Below are 27,184 nucleotides of genomic sequence, written 5' to 3' on the forward strand. Positions count from 1 at the left end.
AAAAACTGAGACCCACTGCAATCATGAGTTATAAGCCGGGGAAGTAAGTGACAGCGTGTGCCTCACTGCCCACCTGTCAATCAAATCCGACTCTTTTATGGCAGTAGTCTATTGAATCAAAGAGTCTGATTGGGCAGCTGGCTTATAACTCACAATTGCAGCGGGTCTCAGGACTAACGTCAATTTTTTATTTTTTTTCAAATGGCAGTAAAGTTTTGAGGATGAAGCAAATGTTAATTTTTATGTTTTAGCTCTTTCCTCCTTCTATAAGCCATAACTTTTTCATCTTTCCATCGACATAGCTGTATGAGGGCCTGTTTTTTTGTGGGAGCATTTTTCCTTTAGAATGGCACACTTTATTTTGCCAAAAATGAAATGTGATGCCACTGAAAATTTAAAACTTTGGTCATTTTTTCGCTTTTACTCCATTCCCTGAGCAGTAATACTGACTTTGTGTGGTAGCATTCGTAATCTTCCAAAAAAATAAAAAATAAAATAAAAAATTGATGGCATTCACCAAGTAGGAAAACTTTTGACTTTTATTCAATAACATCAAGAGGTAATCCAGTGGAAACATCAAAAGAGAGAGCGACAATCATTTTACGCTATATTCGCTTCATCTTGTTGAGCAAGCAAATGTAAAATAATTATGTTTGGTCCATTTTCCAAACCTACATGTTCCTTTTGCAGGACTAAAAAGTGTAGGAGGCATGAGAACAATGGCACCATGGTGCAGCAGATTGATACATGCAGAGATGAGAGCTGTAGGGGGGCATCCCAGAATTGCTTGCAGAAGATATCAGAAGTACAGAAGATGTCACCAACAGGCTAATATTAGTGAGGTCTCCTGTGTCTTAGTAGTCCTCCTATTAGCCATAGACTTAAAGCGTACCTGTCAGATTTCACACAAAAAAAAATGTATGTTACTCAATACCTAATCCTGATCATGTACTTCTAAATGTTTTGCCTCTATCACCTATATCTATTATAAAAATTCTCTCAGGGGAAGGGGCAGATGATTAGTGCGTCTGCTCATGCAGCCTGGTCCATGAGTCATCTCTTGTCCATGACTCATGGACAAGCCTAATGCTGCTGCAGGACTGGTTAGCATCCCAGTAGGTATGGTGACCCCTAGTGGTGTGATTTTCAGGAGCCATTTTCTTTGTTAATTATTTAAAAAAAAATGTAAACAACCATATTACAAAAGGTCTTTAATTTTTGTTTTAGTAATTAGTCTCACGATACAAATTGTCAACCACAATTACTATTCCCTAGTGCTGTATCACCGCTTAAAGGAATAGTGCAGTGAAAATAACTCATCCCCTATCCAAAGGATAGGGGATAAGTTATAGATCGCGGGGGTCTGACCGCTGAGACCCCACGTGATCTTTTGAATGGGGCCCCGGCAGTTTTCCGGAAGTGGCCATTCCAACCCCCACAGGAAGCTGGGATACATGGAGGGGGCATGTTGACCGCAGCTCCGTGTGGGGGTCGGCACGTCCCCTTCCAGCAGACTGCCAGGGCCCCATTCAGGAGATCGCAGAGGGTTCCAGTGGTCGGACCCCCCGTGATCTATATCCCCTATCCTTCAGATAGGGGATAAGTTAACTTTCACCACAGAACTCCTTTAATGTGAATTTATCACAACAATTAAGTTATCATAACAGTAAATAATGAAAAAGTAGAATACGGAAGGTATAATAGGTAATTTAACTGCTTTTATTAAGCGCTAGGAATAATTTGTAAGTGCACTTACAAATTTAGATATATGATAGTGTACACTCCTAAATACATAACAACTCTCAATGAGTGCTGTAGATAGCAATGGCTACTCACTTTGTTAGCAGATCCTCATCCTCTATAGAAAGACAAAAATCATTATAACTGTGTTGAGGGTGTGATGAGGGCAGATGGCATTAACCCCTAGTGTTCGTGACGCCAGGGCATGGTTTAACCTCTTCACCACCCGAAGGTATACCGCTGGATCCTGGGCTAGGCACAGGGGCAAATAATGGCTTCGAAGCCAAGTTACGGAACAACAGCAGCTTTACTGAGTTAGGCAGGTGTAACAGTCTTAACAGCTTAGCCAGGCCCAAGGAGGTGACCAGTGACTTCAGAGACTTTAGGGCTCGCTGGGACTTGTAGTGGATTTGGACAATTTGATACAGAGCCACGCTGACTTGACACAGATTAATCTTGACTGACTTGACCGGGACTGACTAAACAGATTTTACCCCATTTGTAGCTTACCAGGTTTTGACGTTCACCTGTGGGGTAGTGGACTTGTTGATGCGTGGCTTTAGGCCTCCTCAGGACACTAGACACTCTCTCCAGACTTGACTGGGCTGAATCTCAGCAAAGTCTCAAAGAGACTGAACTATCTCCTCCCAGGGTTTATATGGGGGAGACTCTGGAGGGGTCCCATAGGTCACTCTATAGGTCACATGGTCACTGGTACCTTCCTTGGTTAAAACACATGACAACAGTATTTAAAGGTATATGACAAGTTATATACATTACATTAGATAATACAGGTGTTAGTTAACTATTTAGGGGATATAGACAAAAGAGGGGCCCAGAGGTGACTTAATGGATTCTGCCTGACAGGGCAGCAAGGGTGCAGGGGTGCAACTACTTTACTGGGCCACCACAAACTCCCCCTCTTAACAACAGCAATCCTCAGCGTCCAGTCCTGGAGGGTGGACGAACATGAAGTGGCCACTGATGTCTGGCAACAACATTAGATACAGTTCCTGGGGCATTTTGAGACAATGTCCTTCACAGGGCTCGTGAACAGATGAACTGGGGCAGAGTCCATGTGGCATTGAAATTAATGTCCTTACATGCTCCATGTTGCATGTTGTGAGGGTATTAGGAACAATAAGATGAAAACATATGGGAACTTTTTGGACTTATAACTGCTTGCTGGAGAATAAGGATGAATTTGGATCGAGCGGCCAGAGGCTTTCTACCTGAATGCCTTTGCTAATGGGGCCCTTCGGCTATAGCTACTTCTCCCCATAACATTATACAAGTTAATAGGCATACCCAGACCGGTTAGAAGACAACTTCACATGATCTAGCGTGACCAACTGATTGGGTCTGTCACTCTGAACGGAGTGGAGGGGTGCTCTGGCGCCTTTGCACATTCTTGCTGATGTTACAGACAGAACATTCACTGCACCATTTCTCAATGTCACTCCACATTCCAATTCAATAGAATCTTCGCCTGACAGTGGCTTTGGTCTTGTGGACTCCAAAATGTCCCGACTGATCATATGTTTTGAAGACCATCGCCGCATCTCTTCGGGGAACCAGAATCTGATGAAGTCGATCACCAGAGACCGGATCCAAAGAATTTCGGTACAACAGTCCTTTGCGTACAAACAGTCGCTTCCTGTCAACACAGGTATTTCAACTCGTAGTCACACTGGACTCGGCATAGACAGGTTGGTACCTTTTTCGCCAGAAGGTAGTCCAACATGTCCCCCATAACTCGACTTTCATCTTGGAGAGTTTTCAGTATACAGGTCTTCTTTAACCTTTTCAGACCTGGGTTCACCGTCCATGAGGGCAGTCACAACATTCTGTTCCACTAACCGTTGATAAAATAGGGGCATCTCCCTGTCTTCCCACACATCTTCGACAGGTGGTTCTTCACCGGGGTCATCCGAGACAGTACATCGGCATTGACGTTTGTCTTGCCACTTCTGTACTTGATGGTGAAACTATAATTAGCTAATCGTGAAGCCCAACGCTGTTTGATGGCACCCAACTTGGCAGTGTTCAGGTGGGCCAACGGGTTATTATCTGTGTAGACAGTAAATGACAAGTGCACATGATTGTAGGCAATCACTCGCTCTTGTCCATCTTGAATTTGGGTCAGGACAGCTCCCAGACCTTCAAAACTGGGATCAATATGTAGCCGAAATGGCTGACTGAAGTCTGGATACACCAAGATACAGCAGACATTTAAGAGCTCGGAATGCTGTCTCTTGCTCTTCGGCCCATTTAATAGGCAGTCTTCCATTGTAATTCTTCTTTGTGGTACCCCGTAGGAGAGCTGTGATTGGTTCTGCTTTTTGGGCAAAGTGTGGGATGAAGCAGCGGTAGTAGCCGGTAGGCCAGTTTTTGACAGCATCCACCTTTTCAGGATTTGGCTAAACTCCCTCTGTGCTGACAACATGACCCAAGTAATGGACTTGAGGATTGAGCAAGTGGCACTCTGATGGTTTGATCTTCAACCCATGCTTGATCAACAATTAAAAGATGTCTGACAGATGACTGAGGTGTTCCTGGTAAGACTTGGAGTACACGATGACATCGTCCAGGTACAACAAGACACTTTGGAAATTCAAAATCAGGCACCTTTCCATTAGACGCTGGAATGTAGTAGGGGCATTGCATAGCCCGAACGGCATACTTTTACACTCGAACAGCCCCAGGCAGTCTTCTCCCCATCCTACATGTCCATGAGCGCTTGCCAGTATCCGCTGGTTAAATCCAGGGTTGAGAAGTAAGCAGTAGATCCGAGGGCCATACGCAACACCTCTATCCTTGGCAAAGGATAAGCGTCCTTATGCATGACATTGTTCAGTTTCCTGTAGTCGACACAGAAGCGGATGATTCCATCTTTCTTCTTGACCAGGACAAGTGGTGCCATCCAGGGTCTCTGACATTCTTGTATCAAATAGCTTCTTTCATGTCGGCCAGCATCTTCATGAGAGTCTGATACGTGCTTTGCATGACTGGACGGTGCCTGTTCTTGATAGGCGGGCTGTCGTCTGTGAGGATACAGTGCTGGATCATCAAAGTCTTCCCGAAGTCTGTGGAGTGTTTGCTGAAAGCTTCATGATACCTTTTGGTGACATTGATGATGCCATTTACCTGGTCCCTTGGGGGAGTTTCGTCTCCCACCTGGAGCTGTGCCCACCAGGGCTCTGATGGGTTAGCACTGGATCCATCGGTAACTAGAGTTGTACACTGTCGGGCCACCAGACGTTCTGTCACAATGGCCCTCATTTACTTAGAAAGTCGGGTCGGGTTTCTGGTTGTATTTGAACCCAACACCTTAGTTTCCTCGCTTATTTACTATTGTGTCGCAGTCAATGTCGCAAGTAATTTTTTTTTGGTGTCGCACACTCGTATTTGTGTTGCATTTTTTTTAAGTAAAAAAAATACATTAGAAACAATCAAATAAAAAAGAAGCAGTCACTAATTTAAGAGAAAAAAACATCACACCAAAAAATACAACATATCAGGCTTTCCATAGGTTAGATAGGGCTATTTGCAACAGGTCAGAGCTGTGGGGGAAAAAAAAAAACGACAATTCGGGTGCTTTACAATGATAAATATGTGTGAAAGGGCCTTCTTTGTCGGGACACGCCCCTTTTTTGGGTTCCAGCCTACCCAAGTCGGATGACTCGGGAAGAACTGTCGCGCACAGGCGCATGATGTCTGCGACATGTCTGCGCCATGTCCCAGAAAAAATGCAACAAAAAAACCAGACAAAAGTTGTTGGGTTGTGAATAGTAAATGAGGGCCAATGTCTTTCAACTCTAGGAGGTACAACTGAGCTACTGGAGTGTATTTGGGTAAGACAGTAGCAGAATCAGACAGGTTTACCATGCGCACCGGGACTCTCCCGTTGGTGACAGTGACGAGACTTCTCACAGCTCAGACAAGATGGAATATCTTCCAACTGCATAGGTTCCAGCAGGGCTTGATAGTCCCTATTCTTGACACCGGGAGGTGCACGACACCAGATGATGGTTTTAGTGTTGGGTTGTAAGGCCACCGACCTGATATCTTGAACTCGTACTCTGCAGATTTCATTTTGCTTGCTGGCAAACTTCAGCTCCGCCTGTAGAACTCAGTCCAAAATTTTTCATAATTTTCATCCCCAATATAAACTCAGCAGACCCCTTATCTGTCACATTAGTTACAATCACTCCCTGTCCGGTAAGTACATGCTCTCCCAATTGAATAATTGTCTCACAGTATCTATGTCTGGGGACTGGTTGCCAATTACCTACAACTACTCTGAAATGAACATCATCAGGATCACATAATAGACTAGCATCCCAATGTTGATAGAAAATACGTTTAGATATGGTAGACACTTGTGACCCTGTATCTATTGACGCCTTTAAAAACACACCTTCCAAAATAACTTTTACAAAGGGGCAGGAGACAACATAAAGTGAGAGACCTGATTTAGGTCGTTCAGGGTTGGACCTGGTGACTGTTTTCCTGAAGGCCGGTCCTCAACCTCATTGTGAATCCATTTAAATCCCAGCACTGCATTTTCCAATGACCAGGCTTGTTACAATAGGTGCAGAAAGGTCTATGAGTCCCCAAATATCTATTGGGTGGAGGATTACAGTAATTGGGATTGCGGGGAGCAGGAGCCGGGGCAGGTTTCTTAGGCAAGGGTGGTTCACGGTCAGATGGAGCAGGCCGGGTGACAAGTTCCTTTACAGCCTTTCCTTAGTCAATTGCTCAATGTCCTGCCTAACGCTCTGTAGATCTAAGGCTGTGGTGGCTGGCAAAGTAGGTTGCAGTGGAGCGGGGACAGAGGATGGTGATGGTATAGGCCTGGCTACCACCCCTAGTGGCTCTTGAACAGGTGTTACAGGGGAGTACAAACTTCCTCTAACTCAGTCCCAAACTCAATCACTTGGATAGCCAGTCTTTTGAAAGCAGGAAATGACATGTTAGGGTTTTGGACTGCTAACATTCTCTCTTGTTGTGGGCCCCATCAATAAATCTGTCCATTAAAAACTTTCTTTTTTTTAATATATCAACTGGCTCCAGAAAGTTAAACAGATTTGTAAATTACTTCTATTAAAAAATTTTAATTACTTTTACTTTTGCTCTGCAATACTGGACACAGTTTAGACTGGGGGTACTTTCCACATAAGGCGCATACCCATATCCTGTTCGTAGGACGCCAAAAGTTGTTGTGAGGGTGTGATGAGGGCAGATGGAATTACCCTAGGGGCAGATGGCATTAACACCTTGTGTTCATGATGCCAGGGCGTGGTTTAACCTCTTCACAACCAGTAGGTATACCGCTGGATCCTGGTCTAGGCACTGGGTCAAATAATGACTCCGACGCCAAGTTATGGAACAACGGCAGCTTTACTGAGGTAGACAGGTGTAACAGTCTTAACAGCTTAGCCAGGCCCAAGGAGGCGACCAGTGACTTCAGAGACTTTAGGGCTCGCTGGGACAATTTGATGCAGAGCCACGCTGACTTGACACAGATTAATCTTGACTGATTTGACTGGGACTGACTAGACAGACTTCACCCCATTTGTAGCTTACCCCGTTTTGACGTTCACCTGTGGGGTAGTTGACTTGTGGCTGCGTGGTAGGCTTTAGGCCTCCTCAGGACATTAGACACTCTCTCAGGACTTGACTGTGCTGAATCTCAGCAAAGACTCAAAGAGACTGAACTAGCTCCTCCCAGGGTTTATATGGGGGAGACTCTGGAGGGGTCCCATAGGTTACTCTATAGGTCACATGGTCACTGGTACCTTCTTTGGTTACAACACATGACAACAGTATTTAAAGGTATATGACAGGTTTTAAAGAGTAAAAATTAAACACCACACACAATTTTCTTGCTTTTCTCAGTAGCTTTTTAGTGAATATTTTGCATAAATTCACAGTTTCTTTGGCAAGTATTGCAAAAAATAGAAAATATATCAAAATAAATCACCCAAGGTGCACCTTCTGTGGACACGCTAAACACTCTTCAAGCTGTAGGAAATTTTCAGCCCATATCTGGGCTCCCTTTAGCTGGACAGGATGGGGAACAGAGTCGAGCTTGCATCAACACTTATGACGTTTCGAAGACCACGCCTCCTTTTTCAAGTATTCCTAACGTGCTCCCATCACCACATTAAATAGATATGCTAGTCTCGTGAGAACTCATGCTGGGAGTTGTAGTTTTGAAACATCTGGAGGTCCGCAGGTTGAAGACCACTGCCCGGGCCTTCATCATCATCCAGCCCCCCTCCCCCCTTTAGTTTTGTACTCACCTCCGCTCGGCGGGACGTTCGGGTGAGCTGGTCCGGGCCATCTGTGCTGCAGGACGGTCCAGTGGGGAGGGATAGTCGTTCCGGGCTGTCCATCTTCACCGGGTAGGCAACGTCCCTGTGCGTCGTCGTCAAGGCAACGTCATTAGTCCGGGGCCGGGCGCGGAGAAGAGGCCTACCTGGTGAAGATGGACAGCCCGGAACAACTATCCCTCCCCACCGGACGGTCCTGCAGCACAGATGGCCCGGACCAGCTCACCAGAACGTCCCGCCGAGCGGAGGTGAGTACAAAACTAAAGGGGGGAGGGGGGGGGCTGGATGATGACGAAGGCCCGGGCAGTGGTCTTCAACCTGTGGACCTCCAGATGTTTCAAAACTACAACTCCCAGGATGCCCGGACAGCCGATGGCTGTCAGGGCATGCTGGGAGTTGTAGTTTTGGAACATCTGGAGGGCCGCAGGTTGAAGACCACTGTTAAATCAGACATTGACAAGCGGTGATGATGAAGGGGGTGGTGTGGGATGATGACAGGGTAATGATGAAGGGGGGGATGATGAAGGGGGGGGTGATGACAGGGTAATGATGAAGGGAGGATGATTACAGGGTAATGATGAAGGGGGGATGATGAAGGGGGGATGATGACAGGGTAATGATGAAGGGGGGATGATGAAGGGGGGATGATGACAGGGTAATGATGAAGGGAGGGATGATGACAGGGTAATGATGAAGAGGGGGGATGATGACAGGTGATGATGATGAAGGGGGGATGATGACAGGGTGATGATGATGAGGATGTTAATGACGGGAGTCTGGATGATGACAGAGGGGATGATGTATTTCCCACCCTAGGCTTATAGTCGAGTCAATAACTTTTCCTGGGTTTTTGGGGGGAAATTAGGGGCCTCGGTTTCTATGTGGGTCGGCTTATACTCGAGTATATACGGTATACATATATAGGACTAGGAACAGCATAAAAGATGACACAGGTAAACTCCAAAGTTACAAGATTCATTTAACCCATTTGGGTTTAATGAATTAAGCGTCTCGAACCAATATACTTCACGTTTTAACAGTCTTTTCCTTTCTTCATCTTCTGTAACCCCTTGAACCTTTTCTACTACCATCCACCGCAATTCGCTTACTCTATGCTTCTGTTTGACAAAGTGCCTGGCCACTCCCGTTTCACCAAACTTATTGGTCTCATCTGTAAGCATTTTGGCAAGTGCATTCCGGATTACACAACGATGTTCGGCAATCCTGAATTTAACACTTCGCATTGTTTGGCCGACATTGATTCTGCCACAAGAGCATTTAAGAAAGTATACAACTTGCTTTGTTTCACAACTGAACCAACCCCTAATAGGGAACTTAGTTCCATATAGAGGATGTACTATGTGGTCACTTTTAATGATACTGGAACAGTTTGGACATGACGGACATGCAAAGGTACCTTTGTTTCTAGACTGTAAAAAAGATTAGATTTTTTCTTTTTTCTGATGTCCGCCCTCACTAAACTATTCGCCAGTGATTTCCCTTTCTTTTAGGTGAACCGGGAAGTTTTGCCAAACACCTTGCCGAACTATGAGTCAGCTCTAAGTTGACCCCAATATTTCTTTATCGTATTTTTAATTAATTGCGCATGTTTATCATATGTACCTAAGTACACAAGCTCATCATTCTTTTTTCTCCTATCCTGTTTTTTTCTCTGTCTTAACTGTTCTCTTGGGATCCTAGTCCTACATATGAATAATTGAAGATTTTCCTAGTATTATGACGGAAAATTTAGATTTTATAAAGACAGGAGGCGAGTATCAGATGCATATTCCTTCTTTATTTTGCCCAATAGCAGAAAGAAATGCAAGTGTTAACAACATAAAAAGAAAAAATGCTGGTAACTAGGTACCTAGCAACCATAGTGACTCCCCTTTCTCTCCTCCACCAATGACCACACACAGGGAGTCCTATATAAACTGGCTGAAGCTCCTCCTCCTCCTCTTTCTTTATGTCAGGCAGCCTCTTACTGGAACAGATCACCACTTCTCGGACACTTGAAGATTCCCCAAACCAGGAACCGAACTAACAGCGTGGATCTCCAAACTATCCACCGGAACTTCAATCAACATCAACGAAGTGAGTCCGTCGGGACACCGCAGGTTCGATTGGAAGCAATGTTACTAACGAGTAACTCCAACTGTAAAATCGACATGCAAGATAAAATCTTCAATAGCCTGAAAAAGAGAGAAGAATACCATGGAGTAGGGTAGGGTACAATGGGAGGGATGATACTCGCCTCCTGTCTTTATAAAATCTAAATTTTCCGTCATAATACTAGGAAAATCTTCAATTTTATCACAGACAGGAGGCTCGTATCAGATGCATGTTCAAAGCATTAATAAAACAACTTAATAATACAATCACAACACTGACATTGACACATGCTGAGTAGGCCTAAAGTAGAACGTCCTAAAGACATCTTCAGACGACCAATCGGCCGCCTTCAGAATTTCAATAAGCGAACCTCCAGATTGAAAAGTCTTGGTCCCAATAGCACCCCTAGTGGAGTGGGCGAGAAAAACGGACACATCGATCCCCGCCAACGTCATCGTCTGTTTCACCCAACGTGCTAACTTAGGGGATGAAACAGGCAAGTGCGGCGAACAAAACGAAATCAAAAGTTGCGAATCGCGCCCTGTACGAAACGGTACGGTCCGATTCTCATAAGATCGGAGGCAACGCACCACACACAATCTTGGATGAGACGGAAAACACGGATAAAAAACCGAACGCAGATTGGTCTTCGTCCGACGGCAGACAGAAAACCTAACTCCATCCGGGACAAATTGTCTCCGAGACACGTCCAAGGCGCGCACATCGGATATACGTTTTATCGAAACTAAACACAGCAACATGGTCAACTTGAAGGAGAGGTGTTTCAATGATAGCTCATCATTGTCGTCCCACTCCTCGAACATCCGTAAAACGAGAGAAACGTCCCAAGTAGTCTGATAACGAGAGGAAGGCGGTCTCCTGAACCGAATCCCCCTCATGAGGCGACAAATCACGGGATGTTGTCCGATCAGCAAGCCATCCACCAAGGAATGGTGCGCAGAAATGGCCGACCTGTACACATTGATTGTGCGATAGGCCTTACCCGTTTCGAACGAATCCGATAAAAAGTTTATGACTTCAGCTAGAGGGGCGCGAACGGGATCCAAATCCCGTCGTGTGCACCAACGTAGCCAAAGTCCCCAGGCAGATCGATAAGCCGATCTGGTACCCGGCGCCCATGCCTCGTTAATGAGGTTGCTAGCCGTCTGCGAAATACGTCCCCCAAGTGACGATGACCCGAAATCAGCCACGCTAACAGTGGTAACTGATCGAGAAGAATCAAAGGGTGTGACTCTCCTTTCGGGCCCCTCAACAACGAAGGAAGACTCGGACATAGTCTCGGCACGTCCATGGCCAGACCCAGAATCTGTGGAAACCACGATTGGGTCGGCCACCAAGGGGTGATCAACACCAAAGTCGCCTTCTGATTCTCCGTCTGCCACAGTACTCTTGGGATCATCGCAAAAGGCGGAAAGGCATAAAGTATGCCTTGAGGCCAATGCTGAAGAAACGCGTCCGTAGCTGCGGCTTCTGGGTCCGGACACCAACTGAAAAACACCTCCAATTGGCGATTGAGCCGAGAGGCAAACAAATCTACGGCCAACGGCCCCCACAACGACTGTATTGACTGGAATACCGCCGGATCCAGCGTCCAGTCGCTGGAATCCCTGAGGTATCTGGAATTCCAATCCGCAATGGAGTTGGAAATCCCTGGTAGGTACTCCGCTTTCAACACAATGTTCCGTTGAAGACAGAAGTCCCAGAACTCCGTCGCCAAATCCGCGAGGATTTTCGACTTCGTTCCGCCCAGCCGATTGATATACTGCACCGCCGCTACGTTGTCCATACGTAGTAGAATGCAACAATCGGACCTGTGGGTTGCAAAACTCCGGAGCGCGAACGATCCCGCTAGGAGTTCCAAGCAATTGATATGCAATTGCGTTTCCGTCCTTGACCATTTGCCTCCCGTGGAGGAAGTCCCGCAACGAGCGCCCCAGCCGGAAAGACTGGCGTCCGACTCCATCACTAGGTCCGGCTTGGAATTGAAAATGGTCTTCCCATTCCAATCCTGGACATGCTGAAGCCACCAGAGGAGTTCCTCCCTGGCTTCCAGAGATATCGGAACCTCGTCCGAGTAAGACAGGCCCCCCTGCAAATGTCTGATTTTTAGACGTTGCAGGGCCCGGTAGTGCAAAGGCGCCGGAAATATCGCCTGGACGGATGCCGACAGTAATCCGACAATCCGTGCGATAGCTTTCAAGGACACTATCGTCCTGCGGAGGATACTCCGAATCTCCTTGCGTATCGTGGTCAACTTCTTGACCGGAAGACTCAGAGTGGCGGACTGAGTATCCACCAGAAAGCCCAAAAACTCCATGCTCCTTGCCGGTGACAACACCGACTTCTTCCTGTTGATCAAAAAACCTAATTCCATAAGGAGCGAAATCCTCCACTGGACATGCCGCCTGGCCAGCACGCATGTAGGAGCCATGATCAAAATGTCGTCGAGGTAGACGATTAACCAAACACCTCGACTTCGGAGCACCGCCATGGCCGGTCTCAGCAGTTTGGTGAAACACCACGGAGCCGAGGAGAGGCCGAACGGGAGGCATGTGAACTCCCACTTGCGACCTTCCCAACAAAACTGCAGGTACCGACTGCACGAGGGATGGATTGGCACAGTAAGGTACGCATCCTTCAGATCTACCTTTGCCAGCCAGTCGCCCGGTTGCAGCAGATCTCTGAGAAGGTGTATACCCTCCATTTTGAAATGGCGGTAAACAACGCATTCGTTGAGATAGCGCAGGTTTATCACGGGTCGGTGTCCGCCGTCTTTCTTTTTGACCAAGAAGACGTTGCTGACAAAACCCGGGATGTTCCAAGGCACCTCCCTGATGGCACGCTTTTGGTTTAGCTCCATCAGTTCCGCACGGATCAGATCCCTGTCCACGTCCGTAAATTGAATGGCCCTTGGCCAATGGGTCTGTACAGGATTGCATGTGAATTCTATGCAGTAACCCGACACCACCTGTAGCACCCACGGGTCTGAAGTGATCCGGGACCAAGCGTGGGAAAAATACATCAGACGGCCCCCTACCGGTATATCCGGTAGTAGCGGGGTAGAAAGTCTCACCTGTGCCTCTGGTTCTGGGAAAACCACGCGTGGAACCTCGAGCCCTCCATGGACGACCTCTGGTCGGGAAGAACGGGGTAACCGGTTGCACAGGTGGGGCGGGTGTATAGTGCTGTCTGTCTGGCGTGAAGTGGACAGTTCCTCTATGGTAGGGTCGGTAATACGAACCACGGCTGGAAGGGCGACCCCTACCCCTTCCAGCCCTGTTGAAAACCTTCCCCTGAGAAGACTTTTTAAGAGAGGACTGGGCCTTGTCGAGGCTGGAGAACAGCCCGACAAATTTATTAATGTTTTTAATGAAGGAGTCGCCAAAGAGCAGTCCTTCTGCACTCGGACCCGGCTCGTCAGAGGCCAAATGGGTCAACTGAGGGTCCAAGCGCATCAAGATAGACCTGCGGCGTTCCGCCGACATGGCCGTGTTGGCGTTGCCGAGCAGACAGATCGCCCGCAACGCCCACCCCCTTAGGGTCTCTGCATCTACAGGGGCGCCAGAAGCCACCGCCTGTTCGGACATGTCCAAGATTTTTGTCAATGGACCCAGAATGTCCAGGAGTTTGTCTTGCACCCCCTTGAAGGACTTATCAATTCCCTTCTTGGGGTTCTTCCCCGATTTGAGGAGATATCTGACCAGGATGGGGTCCAGATCGGAAGTCTTCGCAACACTACTGCCAATAGATGGCCTCGGGCATTCCGCCCTCAATTTGCTGCGGTTCGCGCGATCCAGCGATCTGCGTAGCCAAGTTTCAATGTACTTAGACACTTGGGGAGAAGGCGTCCACTCCCCGGATCTAGGATGAGTAATGTCATCTGGATTAAAAAAGGGAACACCCAATGAGTCCACCGGGGTTCCGGAGGATTCTGCCTGGGGAGCAGGGGCAGAGGCAGGTCCCGCCTCCTCCTCTAGGCTCTCGTCATCCTCACTCCAATCCGTGCCCTGATGATCTGACGTCATGTTAGATTCGTCATCTGACAACTCTACGAAAGAGTTAGGTTTAACTCGCTTGGAAACACGAGAAGCCCGACCATTGATGTAATCCCCGTGGGCTGGGGGGTCTGACATCCGCAACATGATTTTCCTCAGGCGGTACTGAGGTCTTAGAGTGTCTACTACCGTCTCCCTCAGCTGACAATTCAACGGGACGGGTAATTACGTCTATACAATGTCGTCTCTTTCGGCTAGACTTACCGGGTCTTAAAAGGCTGGGCGCCTGAGTCGAAGCATGGGGCACAGAGGGCGGGACTGAAATCGCCGTCGCCTCCTCTTGGCGAGGCGCAGCCAGCGCCAGGGAGACAGAGCGGGATATATTAGCGTTGACTGCTGACATAGCAGACGCAATGGCTGAGTGCATTGATTTGGTGAGTTGTTGTAGCCTCTAAAGTGGGGGGTGGTGCACCATCCAGAGGAATAGGCACATTATGCACAGACATAGCGACAGTGAACTTGTAGTATAACGGAGAACACGGGGCTGTGAAGACAAAAGGGGGGCAACAGGATCTGTTAATTGGTGTACTTGAATTATAGTAATGTATTGTATTAACAGTATATATACATAAATATATATATATAGCTATATAACTCTACATATATATATATATATATATATATATATATACACATAGGTCTGAACTGTATACTATATGAATACAATCCTGTCTATTGCACAGGTATTGTAAGGGAAGCTCCGCCCACGGTAAGCGGTGCGGAAGCAGAGGGGATAAAAGGGAACTAGGGCCAGTAGTTACAAGTAGTAAGGTGCACGATTTGGCGCATACGTCCGCGCCCTCAGCGAGACGTGCGCTTCCGAGAAGCACACGACCCGGAGAGCCGCGAGACCGCTGTTGCTACTGCAGCCGAGCGGGTAATCAAACCCGTTCTGCGTTGCAGCCAGAGAGGGAGTCGTCCCCACCCCCTCTACTCCCCTGTCCCCGCGAGAGCCGCGCGTCAGCGACACGCCCCCACCAGAGCGAGCGAGACGCGCGCTCCGGATCTCGCGAGAACAGCGGCGAACAAGAAGTGCCGACCTGGGGAAATGGCGGCGGGCCCAACGGAAAGTAATGCCAAACCGAAGGTAATACAAGTAGAGAACACAAAGAGGGGGCCCGGTGTCTACAGTATCGACACCAGGCAGGATAAAATAGGATGAAAGATAGGTATATAGAAATATGAAAAATTGTGGAAGCAGGTATGTGTAAAATCCTATGAAAACTCAATAGGTGTAGAGGCTAAGATGTATGGAAGACCGCAAGAAGCGGTCCCTAGATATCTAGAGAGACAGGAATTAACCACAATTAGAGTACTTATCTGATATGCACACTGCTACTGAGCAGAAAGAAAGAGGAGGAGGAGGAGCTGCAGCCAGTTTATATAGGACTCCCTGTGTGTGGTCATTGGTGGAGGAGAGAAAGGGGAGTCACTATGGTTGCTAGGTACCTAGTTACCAGCATTTTTTCTTTTTATGTTGTTAACACTTGCATTTCTTTCTGCTATTGGGCAAAATAAAGAAGGAATATGCATCTGATACGAGCCTCCTGTCTGTGATAAAATCAGAATTTTGTCTGTATTATTGTAGTATTTTAATTTTGTTATTCTCGTTTTTAGAAATGAGTTCTCGTGAGACTAGCATATCTATTTAATGTGGTGAGGGGAGCACGTTAGGCATACTTGGAAAAGGAGGCATGGTCTCTGAAACGTCGTAAGTGTCGACGCCAGCTCCACTTTCTTCCCCTTCGTGAAAGGAATGATGTCCAGCTAAAGGGAGCCTGGATATAGGCTGAACATTTCTACAGCTTGAAGAGTGTTTAGTGTGTCCGCAGAAGGTGTACCTTGGGTGATTTATTTTGATGTATTTTCTATTTTTTGCAATACTTGCCAAAGAAACTGTGAATTTATGCAAAATATTCACTAAAAAGCAACTGAGAAAAGCAAGAAAATTGTGTGTGGCGTTTAATTTTTACTCCATATGACTTAAAGTGAGTTGTGAGCCCTCATGAGAAACGCATTACACTCACCCAGGTGTGAATGGGTGACTTTGGATATTTTTACATATGACAAGTTTTATACATTACATTAGATAACACAGGTGGTAGTTAACTATTTAGGGGATACAGACAAAAGAGGGGCCCAGAGGTCACTGAATGGAGTCTGCCTGACAGGGGAGCAAGGGTACAGGGGTGCAACTCCTGTACTGGGCCACCACATAACCCTGCCAGACACTGGGCTGAATATAATACTGGCACACAATGTTCCATCTAAACATAACTCTGCCAGACACTGTGCCCCAGAATATAAGTCTGTCACATACTGTGCTCCTGAAGTTCAGCTGAAAGCTACCCCTGTACTGTCCTCCAGACCACAATGCCACCCAGACCCCTCTGTCCTCCTCCAGATTCCTATGCTCCCCAAGACCCCTAAGTCCTCTTCCAGACCCACCTGTCCTCCTCAAGACCCCTATGCCACCCCAGACCCTAAGTCCTCCTACAGTCCCCTCTGTCCTCCTTCTCCAGACCCCTCTGCCCGCCTCCTCCAGACCTTTCTGTGCTCTCCTCCAGGCTCCTGTGCTCCACCTCCATACCCCTCTGTCCTCCTCCTCCAAACCTTTCTCTCCTCCCCAGACCCCTTTGTCTCCAGACTCCTCTATTCTCAGCCAGACCCCTCTGCCCTCTGTCTCCTCTTCCACACCCCTCTGTCTCCTCCTCTAGAGCTCTCTTCACCCTCCCCATACCCCTCTGTCCCCTCCTCCAGACTTCTCTGTCATACCCCAGACTCCTCTGTCCAGTCCCTCCTCCAGACCACTATGTCCCGCCCCCCAATCTCTCTGTTCTCCCCCTCCTTCAGACTCCCTTCCTTGACCCCCTATGTCCACAGCACATAGGCAGCGAGGTGCAGCACCTTGAGGCACAGCAGGCTACAGAGTTAGTGGTAACGGTGGGTATCGGTAGTTCTTCTGCAAGTTCTGCTCCTGCTCGGTGTGGAGCAGCCAGGTCAGGGACATGTCTGTCATGTCACGGCCATGCCTGTGCGAAGCATATCTGTTACTAAATGTGCTGGTCTTCAAGAGGCAGTGTTTCTGCCCTGGATGATTGCACTTGGGGCCGGGACACCAACCTAAAGCGCAAGAACCCCTCTAGCAAACAAGCTGTGCCCCCAATAGCTAGTCCAGGCCTGATCATATTGTATATGTAGCATTCATTACACCCAGGGCACATAGTCATTATGGTCAAACAGATAGTAGCGAAAAATAATTGCCAACAAAGTCAGCTCCAAATATAGGAGTCTTTACCTGGACCTTTGGGATCCATTATTGTATCAGAGCAAGGGCCTACCAGAGGATCCTCTAGAACAGTGCTCCCCAACCTTTTTATTGCCGCGGACCGGTAAACGTTTGATCATTTTTCCGTGGCCCGCTTGTTTTGATTTAATGATTTTAATTTAATTGTATTTATATAGACAGCAGCCCCCCTCCCCTTATATAGACAGCAGGCCCCCTTCTTATAGACAGCAGGCCCCCCTCTTATAGACAGCAGACCCCCCTTATAGACAGCAGGGCCCCCTTATAGACAGCAGGCCCCCCTCTTATAGACAGCAGGCCCCCCCTTATAGACAGCAGGCCCCCCTCTTATAGACAGCAGCCCCCCTCTTATAAAGGCAGAAGGCCCCCCTTATATAGACAGCAGGTCCTCCCCCCCCCCACTTATATAGACAGCAGCCCCCCCCCCCTCCACTTATATAGACAGCAGGGCCCCCCTTATAGACAGCACTCACTCTGCTGCTAGATCAGTGGTCTCCAAACTGTGGACATCCAGCTGTTGCAAAACTACAACTCCCAGCATGCTGGGAGTTGTAGTTTTCCAGCATCTGGAGGTCCACAGTTTATAGACAGCAGACCCCCCCCCCTCCTCTCGTAAACAGCTCACCACCTGCGGTTGTCCTCGGGTGCTGCCGCTCCACTGCCCCGTTCTCCTGTCCTCATCATGGCGTCCTATGGAGGAGCATGTGACATAAACGTCACTCTGCTTCTTCCGACACTGGGCGCAGGGGAGGAGGAGTGACGTGTGTGTCACATGCTCCTCCATAGGACGCAATGATGCGATCGGGAGAACAGGACAGCCGCACTGCAGGTATCGGACATGGTATCGATTGGCCAGGAGGAGGATCAGTGTAACAATAGCGATTTTCATTTCATTTCATTCACTATTGTCACACAATGGGCGGGCTCAGACGCCACAGTGAAATTATTTAAAGTTCCTCGGGCGGCCCGGTACCGTTTGATCCACGGACCGCTACCGGTCCGCGGCCCGGGGGTTGGGGAACACTGCTCTAGAAGACCACTTAAACCCTGGGCATCATTCATTTAAATCCTTCTCTGTTACCAGCAGAAGCAGGATTTGGGAAATAGAATATTTCATTTTAGATGCACAGGGGTCACGTAGGAAGAACAATGCGGTTGGACTTGAAAAGCAATAGAGATAGAAGCAGTAATGTGAAAAAGTTCTGTGTAATATATCCTTTTGGAAGCTGCGTAAGGCCCACATCTCTCCACATGGATGTAATTGGCAACAGTCATGTCTGTGGTGGAGGACTGCACTGCAATACTAAGAGAGGACGGCGCCCGGACTGCAGGACACAGCGCTCTGCCACACACGCAGTTGAATGCATTCATAAATAAACCTGGAGAGTCTGATTGCAAAGGGTGGAACCAGAGTAAATACAATGCTTAACCCATTCATAGCTGTCCATGCTGCGATTATACAGTTATCAGGAAGTCAATGGTGGAACCATACATTATGAGATTATGAGTACAATGTAAATTATGGCCTGTCAATCTACAACTCTGAGCAAACCTATTGGTCAAAACTTATGGGCAAGTATTAAGCCTGTTAAGGCTGTATTTATGCGAGGGGTGTGGGGTCTGACGCCCCCACACCTCAAGATGGGGCTATATACACACCTCAAGATGGTGCCGAATACAAGATTGCGGGGGTCCCCAGCGGCAGATAGGGGATAAGATGTCTCAGGGCCGGAGTACCCCTTTAACATGTGTTTAGCTGTATATTTTTCTTCTTTACTCATTGTTTATTAAGTCATTGGGGGAGATTTATCAAAACCTGTCCAAAGGAAACCATAGCAACCAATCAGATCACTTCTTTCACTTCTCAGAGGCCTCTTCAAAAATGAAAGAAGCGAACAGATTGGTTGCTATGGGCAACTCAGCAACTTTTCCTCTGGACAGGTTTTGATATATCTCCCCCCATTATCTCTAGCAGTATAGGGAAAAGGCATTCTTTCCATCAATACATTACTCAGTGTTTATAGCATACATGCGTTTTCACGTGCACAGGATTTACTCTGCTCAAAAAAATAAAGGGAACACTTTAACAACACAATGTAACTCCAAGTCACTCACACTTCTGTGAAATCACACTGTCCACTCAGGAAGCAACACTGATTGACAATCAATTTCACATACTGTTGTGCAAATGGAACAGACAACAGGTGGAAATGATAGGCAATTAGCAAGACACCTCCAATAAAGGAGTTGTTTTTCAGGTGGTGACCACAGACCACTTCTCAGTTCCTATGCTTCCTGGCTGATGTTTTGGTCACTTTTGAATGTTGGCGGTGCTTTCACTCTAGTGGTAGGAGGAAACAGAGTCTACAACCCACACAAGTGGCTCAGGTAGGGCAGCTCATCCAGGATGGCACATCAATCATCAAGCTGTGGCAAGAAGGTTTGCTGAGTCTGTCAGTGTAATGTCTAGAGCATGGAGGCGCTACCAGGAGACAGGCCAGTACATCAGGATACGTGCAGGGAGGCCGTAGGAGGGCAACAGCCCAGCAGCAGGACCGCTACCTATGCCGTTGTGCAAGGAGGAGCAGGAGGAGCACTGCCAGAGCCCTGCAAAATGACCTCCAGCAGGCCAAAAATGTGCATGTGTCCACTCAAACGGTCAGAAACAGACTCCATGAGGGGGGTATGAGGGCCCGACGTCCACAGGTGGGGGACATTTGGCATTTGCCAGAGAACACCAAGATTGGCAAATTGGCCACTGGCGCCCTGTGCTCTTCACAGATGAAAGCAGGTTCACACTGAGCACATGTGAGTCTGGAGGCACCATGGAGAACATTCTGCTGCCTGCAACATCCTCCAGCATGACCAGTTTGGCAGTGGGTCAGTAATGGTGTGGGTGGCATTTCTTTGGGGGCCTCCATGTGCTTGCCAGAGGTAGCCTGACTTCCATTAGGTACTGAGATGAGATCCTTGTGAGACCATATGCTGGTGGGGTTGGCCCTGGGTTCCTCCTAATGCAAGACAATGCTAGACCTCATGTGGCTGGAGTGTGTCAGCAGTTCCTGCAAGAGGAAGGCATTAATGCTATGGACTGGCCCGCCCATTCCCCAGACCTGAATCCGATTGAGCACATCTGGGACATCATGTCTCGCTCCATCCACCAACGCCACATTGCACCACAGACTGTCCAGGAGTTGGAGGATGCTTTAGTCCAGGTCTGGGAGGACTTCCCTCAGGAGACCATCCTCCACCTCATCAGGAGCATGCCCAGGTGTTGTAGGGAGGTCATACGGGCACGTGGAGGCCACACACACTACTGAGCCTCATTTTGACTTGTTTTAAGGACATTACATCAAAGTTGGATCAGCCTGTTGTGTGGTTTTCCACTTTGATTTTGAGTGTGACTCCATATCCAGACCTCCATGGGTTTATAAATTTGATTTCCATTGATAATTTTTGTGTGATTTTGTTGTCAGCACATTCAGCTATGTAAAAACGAAAGTATTTCATACGATTAGTTCATTCATTCAGGTCTAGGATGTGTTATCTTAGTGTTCCCTTTATGTTTTTTGTTCTTTATGTTCAGATTTTTTAAAGTATGCTCGCTCATTACATTTATAATGGACTATGTTCATAGCTCTTAGTGGGTATGCGGTCATAGTATTTGTAATGTATATAGGTTTAGAGCATTATACTGTGTACAAGTTTTCATAGCATTTATTCCCTGTATACATTTATAGCTTTTGCACTGTGCAGGCATTTTCATATCATATTGGGGGGCATTTACTAAGGGGTTTAGTCATTTTTTTCGGACTATTTTTGGCGCAAAATTGTCGCAATTGCGCCTACCCTATAAATTGTGCGACTTTCCCTAGCAAGAGCTAGAAAGTAAAAAAAAAAAATTCCCGCTTAATTTATGCAAGTTTTCAGTTTTTACTTGCAGTGGTCAGGAATTTATTAACTGAGACAGTCGCAGTTGCGCAATAAACTGTCGCAACGGCCATAAAAATTGACTAAATTTACTCCAGCTCCAACATGGAGCAGGAAAAGCTGCTGCCGCCCGGGCTCCGACATACTTTCTCCCCGCTACCCTCACTGCGCTACCGGGACACTGCAGTGATTTACATCCCCCCCTCTCACCTGCCAGCGCCACACAACTCCCATCTGTCTGCTGTTGCAAGACTACAAGTCCCAGCATGGCCTTACAGTGAGGACACGCTGGGAGTTGTAGTCTTGTAGCAGCGGGAGCTGAGCGGCGCGGGCGGGAGACAAGGGGAGGAGGGGGGGGGGGGTAGCGGGGAGGCCGTGTGAGGAGCCCGGGCAGGAGACAAGGGGGGTAGCGGGGAGGCCGTATGAGGAGCCCGGGCGGGAGACAAGGGGGGTAGCGGGGAGGCCATATGAGGAGCCCGGGCGGCTGCACTGTAATGTCAGCCCGGGCTCCTGCCCTGAGAGCCATAGGCTTTGGCTGTCAGGGCATGCTGGGTGTTGTAGTTTTGCAACAGCTGGAGGGCCACAGTTTGCAGACCACTGGTGTGTGGTCTGTAAACTGTAGTCCTCCAGCTGTTGCAAAACTAAACAGCTGAAGGGGACCGGCGAAGAAGTTCACTTACCCTTCCGAGGCTCCAGCGACGATCACTGTCGGAGATCGTCGCGCGGCACTGTCGCGCGGCAGTGTCGCGCGGCAGTGTCGTGCAGCGCTGGATCCTACGGAAGCCGGTAAGTTGCGCAAGCTTCCCAACCAGGGTGCCTCCAAATGTTGCAAGACTACAACTCCCAGCATGCCTGGACACCCTTTGGCTGTCCGGGCATGCTGGGAGTTGTAGTTTTGCAACAGCTGGAGGCACCCTTGTTGGGAAACACTGGCCTAAAACAGTGTTTCCCAACCAGGGTGCCTCCAGATGTTGCAAGACTACAACTCCCAGCATGCCTGGACACCCTTTGGCTGTCCGGGCATGCTGGGAGTTGTAGTTTTGCAACAGCTGGAGGCACCCTTGTTGGGAAACACTGGCCTAAAACAGTGTTTCCCAACCAGGGTGCCTCCAGATGTTGCAAGACTACAACTCCCAGCATGCCTGGACAGCCATTGGCTGTCCAGGCATGCTGGGAGTTGTAGTTTTGCAACAGCTGGAGGGCCACAGTTTGCAGACCACTGGTTTGTGGTCTGTAAACTGTAGTCCTCCAGCTGTTGCAAAACTAAACAGCTGAAGGGGACCGGCGAAGAAGTTCACTTACCCTTCCGAGGCTCCAGCGACGATCGCTGTCGGAGATCGTCGCGCGGCAGTGTCGCGCGGCAGTGTCGTGCAGCGCTGGATCCTACGGAAGCCGGTAAGTTGCGCAGGCTTCCCAACCAGGGTGCCTCCAGTTGTTGCAAGACTACAACTCCCAGCATGCCTGGACAGCCTTTGGCTGTCCAGGCATGCTGGGAGTTGTAGTTTAGCAACAGCTGGAGGCACCCTGGTTGGGAAACACTGGCCTAAAACAGTTGGGAAACACTGGCCTAAAACAGTCACCCTGGTTGGGAAACACTGTTTTAGGCCAGTGTTTCCCAACCAGGGTGCCTCCAGATGTTGCAAGACTACAACTCCCAGCATGCCTGGACAGCCTTTGACTGTCCAGGCATGCTGGGGCTTGTAGTTTTGCAACATCTGGAGGCACCCTGGTTGGGAAACACTGTTTTAGGCCAGTGTTTCCCAGCCAGGTTGCCTCCAGATGTTGCAAAACTACAACTCCCAGCATGCCTGGACAGCCTTTGACTGTCCAGGCATGCTGGGGCTTGTAGTTTTGCAACATCTGGAGGCACCCTGGTTGGGAAACACTGTTTTAGGCCAGTGTTTCCCAGCCAGGTTGCCTCCAGATGTTGCAAAACTACAACTCCCAGCATGCCTAGACAGCCTTTGACTGTCCAGGCATGCTGGGACTTGTAGTTTTGCAACATCTGGAGGCACCCTGGTTGGGAAACACTGTTTTAGGCCAGTGTTTCCCAGCCAGGTTGCCTCCAGATGTTGCAAAACTACAACTCCCAGTATGCCTAGACAGCCTTTGACTGTCCAGGCATGCTGGGACTTGTAGTTTTGCAACATCTGGAGGCACCCTGGTTGGGAAACACTGTTTTAGGCCAGTGTTTCCCAGCCAGGTTGCCTCCAGATGTTGCAAAACTACAACTCCCAGCATGCCTAGACAGCCTTTGACTGTCCAGGCATGCTGGGGCTTGTAGTTTTGCAACATCTGGAGGCACCTTGGTTGGGAAACACTGTTTTAGGCCAGTGTTTCCCAGCCAGGTTGCCTCCAGATGTTGCAAAACTACAACTCCCAGCATGCCTAGACAGCCTTTGACTGTCCAGGCATGCTGGGGCTTGTAGTTTTGCAACATCTGGAGGCACCCTGGTTGGGAAACACTGGCCTAAAACAGTGTTTCCCAACCAGGGTGCCTCCAGATGTTGCAAAACTACAAGTCCCAGGTTGGGAAACACTGTGCCCGGCCTCCGCCCCACCTTACTGTAAGGGCATGCTGGGAGTTGTAGTCCTGCAGCTGGGGGCAGGGGACAAGCTTGTCACTTGCCCACACATCTCCTGCACCACACAACTACAACTCCCAGCATGTCCTTACTGTAAGGGCATGCTGGCAGTTGTAGTCATGCGGGGCGGGAGATGTGTGAGCTGGTGATAATAAATGTACTAACCCATTTTTTTTGTTTTCTTCTCATTTCAGATCCGTTTATCCTGTGGACTCCTTTGGATTCGGTGGACTACTTCGATGACCAGCGTTTTTCTTTGTTTGATTTTAATAAAATGGTTAACGAGGGCTTGTGGGGGAGTGTTTTTTGTAATAAAAATTTTTTAAAACCTGTTGTGTTTTTTTCTTACTTTACTAGACAGGCTTAGTAGTGGAAGCTGTCTTATAGACATTACTTATAGAGTCCATTACTAACCTGGGCTTAGCGCTAGCCACAAAAATAGCTAGCGCTAACCCCCTATTATTACCCCGGTACCCAACGCCACAGGGGTGCCGGGAAGAGCCGGTACCAACAGGCCTGGAGCGTCAAAAATGGCGCTCCTGGGCCTAGGCGGTAACAGGCTGGCGTTATTTAGGCTGGGGAGGGCCAGTAACAATGGTCCTCGCCCACCCTGGGAACGTCAGGCTGTTACTGTTTGGTTGGTATTTGGCTGAGAATGAAAATAGGGGGGACCCTATGCGTTTTTTTTTTTTTAAATAAATAATTAAATATATTAAAAAAACGCATAGGGTCCCCCTATTTTTATTCTCAACCAAATACCAACCAAACAGTAACAGCCTGACATTACCAGGGTGGGCGAGGACCATTGTTACTGGCCCTCCCCAACCTAAATAACGCCAGCCTGTTACCGCCTAGGCCCAGGAGCGCCATTTTTGACGCTCCGGGCCTGTTGGTACCGGCTCTTCCCGGCACCCCTGTGGTGTTGGGTACCGGGGTAATAATTGGGGGTTAGCGCTAGCTGTTTTTGTGGCTAACGCTAAGCCCGGCTTAGTAATGGACTCAGTCTATAAGACAGCTTCCACTACTAAGCCTGTCTAGTAAAGTAAAATAAAAATAAAACACAACAGGTTTTAAAAAAAATTTATTACAAAAAACACTCCCCCACAAGCCCTCGTTAACCATTTTATTAACATCAAGCAAAGAAAAACGCTGGTCATCGAAGTAGTCCACCGAATCCGAAGGAGTCCACAGGATACACAGATCTGTAGAAGAAGTAACCAAAAAAAAAAAAAGTGTAAGTACATTTAGGGAGAAAAAAACTGTGTTAAAAAAATGTAATAAACACACACACACACACACACACTAAACGCCGTTTACCACTTCTGAGCCATGACTACAATTTACAGTGATCCCTCAACTTACAATGGCCTCAACATACAATAGTTTCAACATACAATGGTCTTTTCTGGACCATCGTAAGTTGAAACCAGACTCAACATACAATGCTACAGACAGTCCAGATCTGTAAAACGTGTCAATGGCTGGAAGAACCAACCAATCAAAATGGGCATTCACTGGTAAAACCCCTGTATTACTGAAGTGTATGCACTGACTGGTGTCTGGTATTACATGTTCTGTACACTTTACCTGTATCAGGGTTAGCTGCTCTTTTGGACACCAGGTGAGGGCGACTCCATTACTTGTTTGGGACATTGCCTGTACTGTACAGGACCCCTGAAGAAGCTCCTGTCCTCTACATAGACCAGTGTTTGCCAAGCAGGGTGGCCCCATCTTTTGCAAAACTACAACTCCCAGCATGCCCGGACAGCCTTTGGCTGGCCAGGCATGCTGGGAGTTATAGTTTTGCAACAGCTGGAGGCTCCCTGCTTGGGAAACACTGACATAGACAGTGATTTACAGCTCCCAGCAGATCTTTATTACTTTTATATGTAGGGATTTGCTTTATCTATATCAGTTATCTACTTATTTTTCTTTGTCACTTTTTCCTATTTTGGATGACATTTTGGTGCCTTTAGAACCAATTACCACGTTTCCATAGAGTTATGGTCTCAACATACAATGGTTTCAACTTACAATGGTTTTCCTGGAACCAATTAATATTGTAACTTGAGGGACCACTGCAGTTATTGAATTATTTAGATGTGGTGAAAAAGCTAAAAAAAAACTCAAAAACAAAAGATCCAGAAGGAAACCAGCAGCCAAACCTATTCAGACAGCAGGAAAAAGGAACAGACTATTTTTTCTACTACATTAAGTAAATTTCCCACTTTTGCCTATGTGTGCCAAATTTATTAATGCCGTGCAACAATTTAGTAAATTTGTCGCACATAGTCAAAAATGAAGTAGAAAAAAACAGGGTAAAAACCAGACTACATGGTAAAAGATTAGTAAATGCCCCCCATTGTGCTTACTTCGTTTTTGTCTGGGTTTACATTTATAGTTTCAATATATAAATTTCTTCATATCTTTTCAGTACTTATTAATTTTTGTTTATTGCATAGACTCTCTGCATTTATTCTGTATGTGCAGTTATAGCATTTATGCAGTGTTTACAATTATATGCTTCATGCTACAATACTTTCTCAGCATTTGTTCTGTGTTTTTGCTTTGCCGTGCTGTTCATTTTTCTTGGTGCTGTGTAAGTGCTTGTGGGTGGTAATTTTTGTTCAACGCTTGCATTCATGGTGCTTCAGTACCAGTGTTTTGTAATACCGTATATACTCGAGTATAAGCCGAGTTTTTCAGCACGATTTTTCGTGCTGAAAACACCCCCCTCGGCTTATACTCGAGTAAACTCTCCACCCGCAGTGGTCTTCAACCTGCGGACCTCCAGAGGTTTCAAAATTACAACTCCCAGCAAGCCCGGGCAGCCATCGGCTGTCCGGGCTTGCTGGGAGTTGTAGTTTTGAAACCTCCGGAGGTCCGCAGGTTGAAGACCACTGCGACCTTCGACATCATCCAGCCCCCTCTCACCCCCCTTTAGTTCTGTACAGTACTCACCTCCGCTCGGCGCTGGTCCGATGCTGCAGGACTGTCCGGTGAGGAGGTCGTCTGGTGGGATAGTGGTTCCGGGCTGCTATCTTCACCGGGGAGGCCTCTTCTAAGCGCTTCGGGCCCGGCCCCAGAATAGTC

General features: G+C 47.8%; 1 protein-coding gene across 1 annotated transcript in view; it reads right to left on the reverse strand.

The window, feature by feature from the left end:
* Positions 1 to 9,826: 9,826 nt before the first annotated feature.
* LOC130296298 (uncharacterized) overlaps positions 9,827 to 27,184 on the reverse strand; it is a 42,081-nt gene continuing 24,723 nt past the window's right edge. The window contains exons 3-4 of the mRNA XM_056547690.1: positions 13,288 to 14,410; positions 9,827 to 10,273 (exon numbers count right to left, since the gene is read on the reverse strand). Coding sequence (XP_056403665.1) covers positions 10,266 to 10,273; positions 13,288 to 14,410 — 1,131 coding nt within the window. The 3' untranslated portion in view covers positions 9,827 to 10,265. The remainder of the gene's footprint in view (positions 10,274 to 13,287; positions 14,411 to 27,184) is intronic.

The sequence above is a fragment of the Hyla sarda genome, chromosome 12 (genome assembly GCF_029499605.1).
Source record: "Hyla sarda isolate aHylSar1 chromosome 12, aHylSar1.hap1, whole genome shotgun sequence".
Taxonomy (NCBI): Eukaryota; Metazoa; Chordata; class Amphibia; order Anura; family Hylidae; genus Hyla; species Hyla sarda.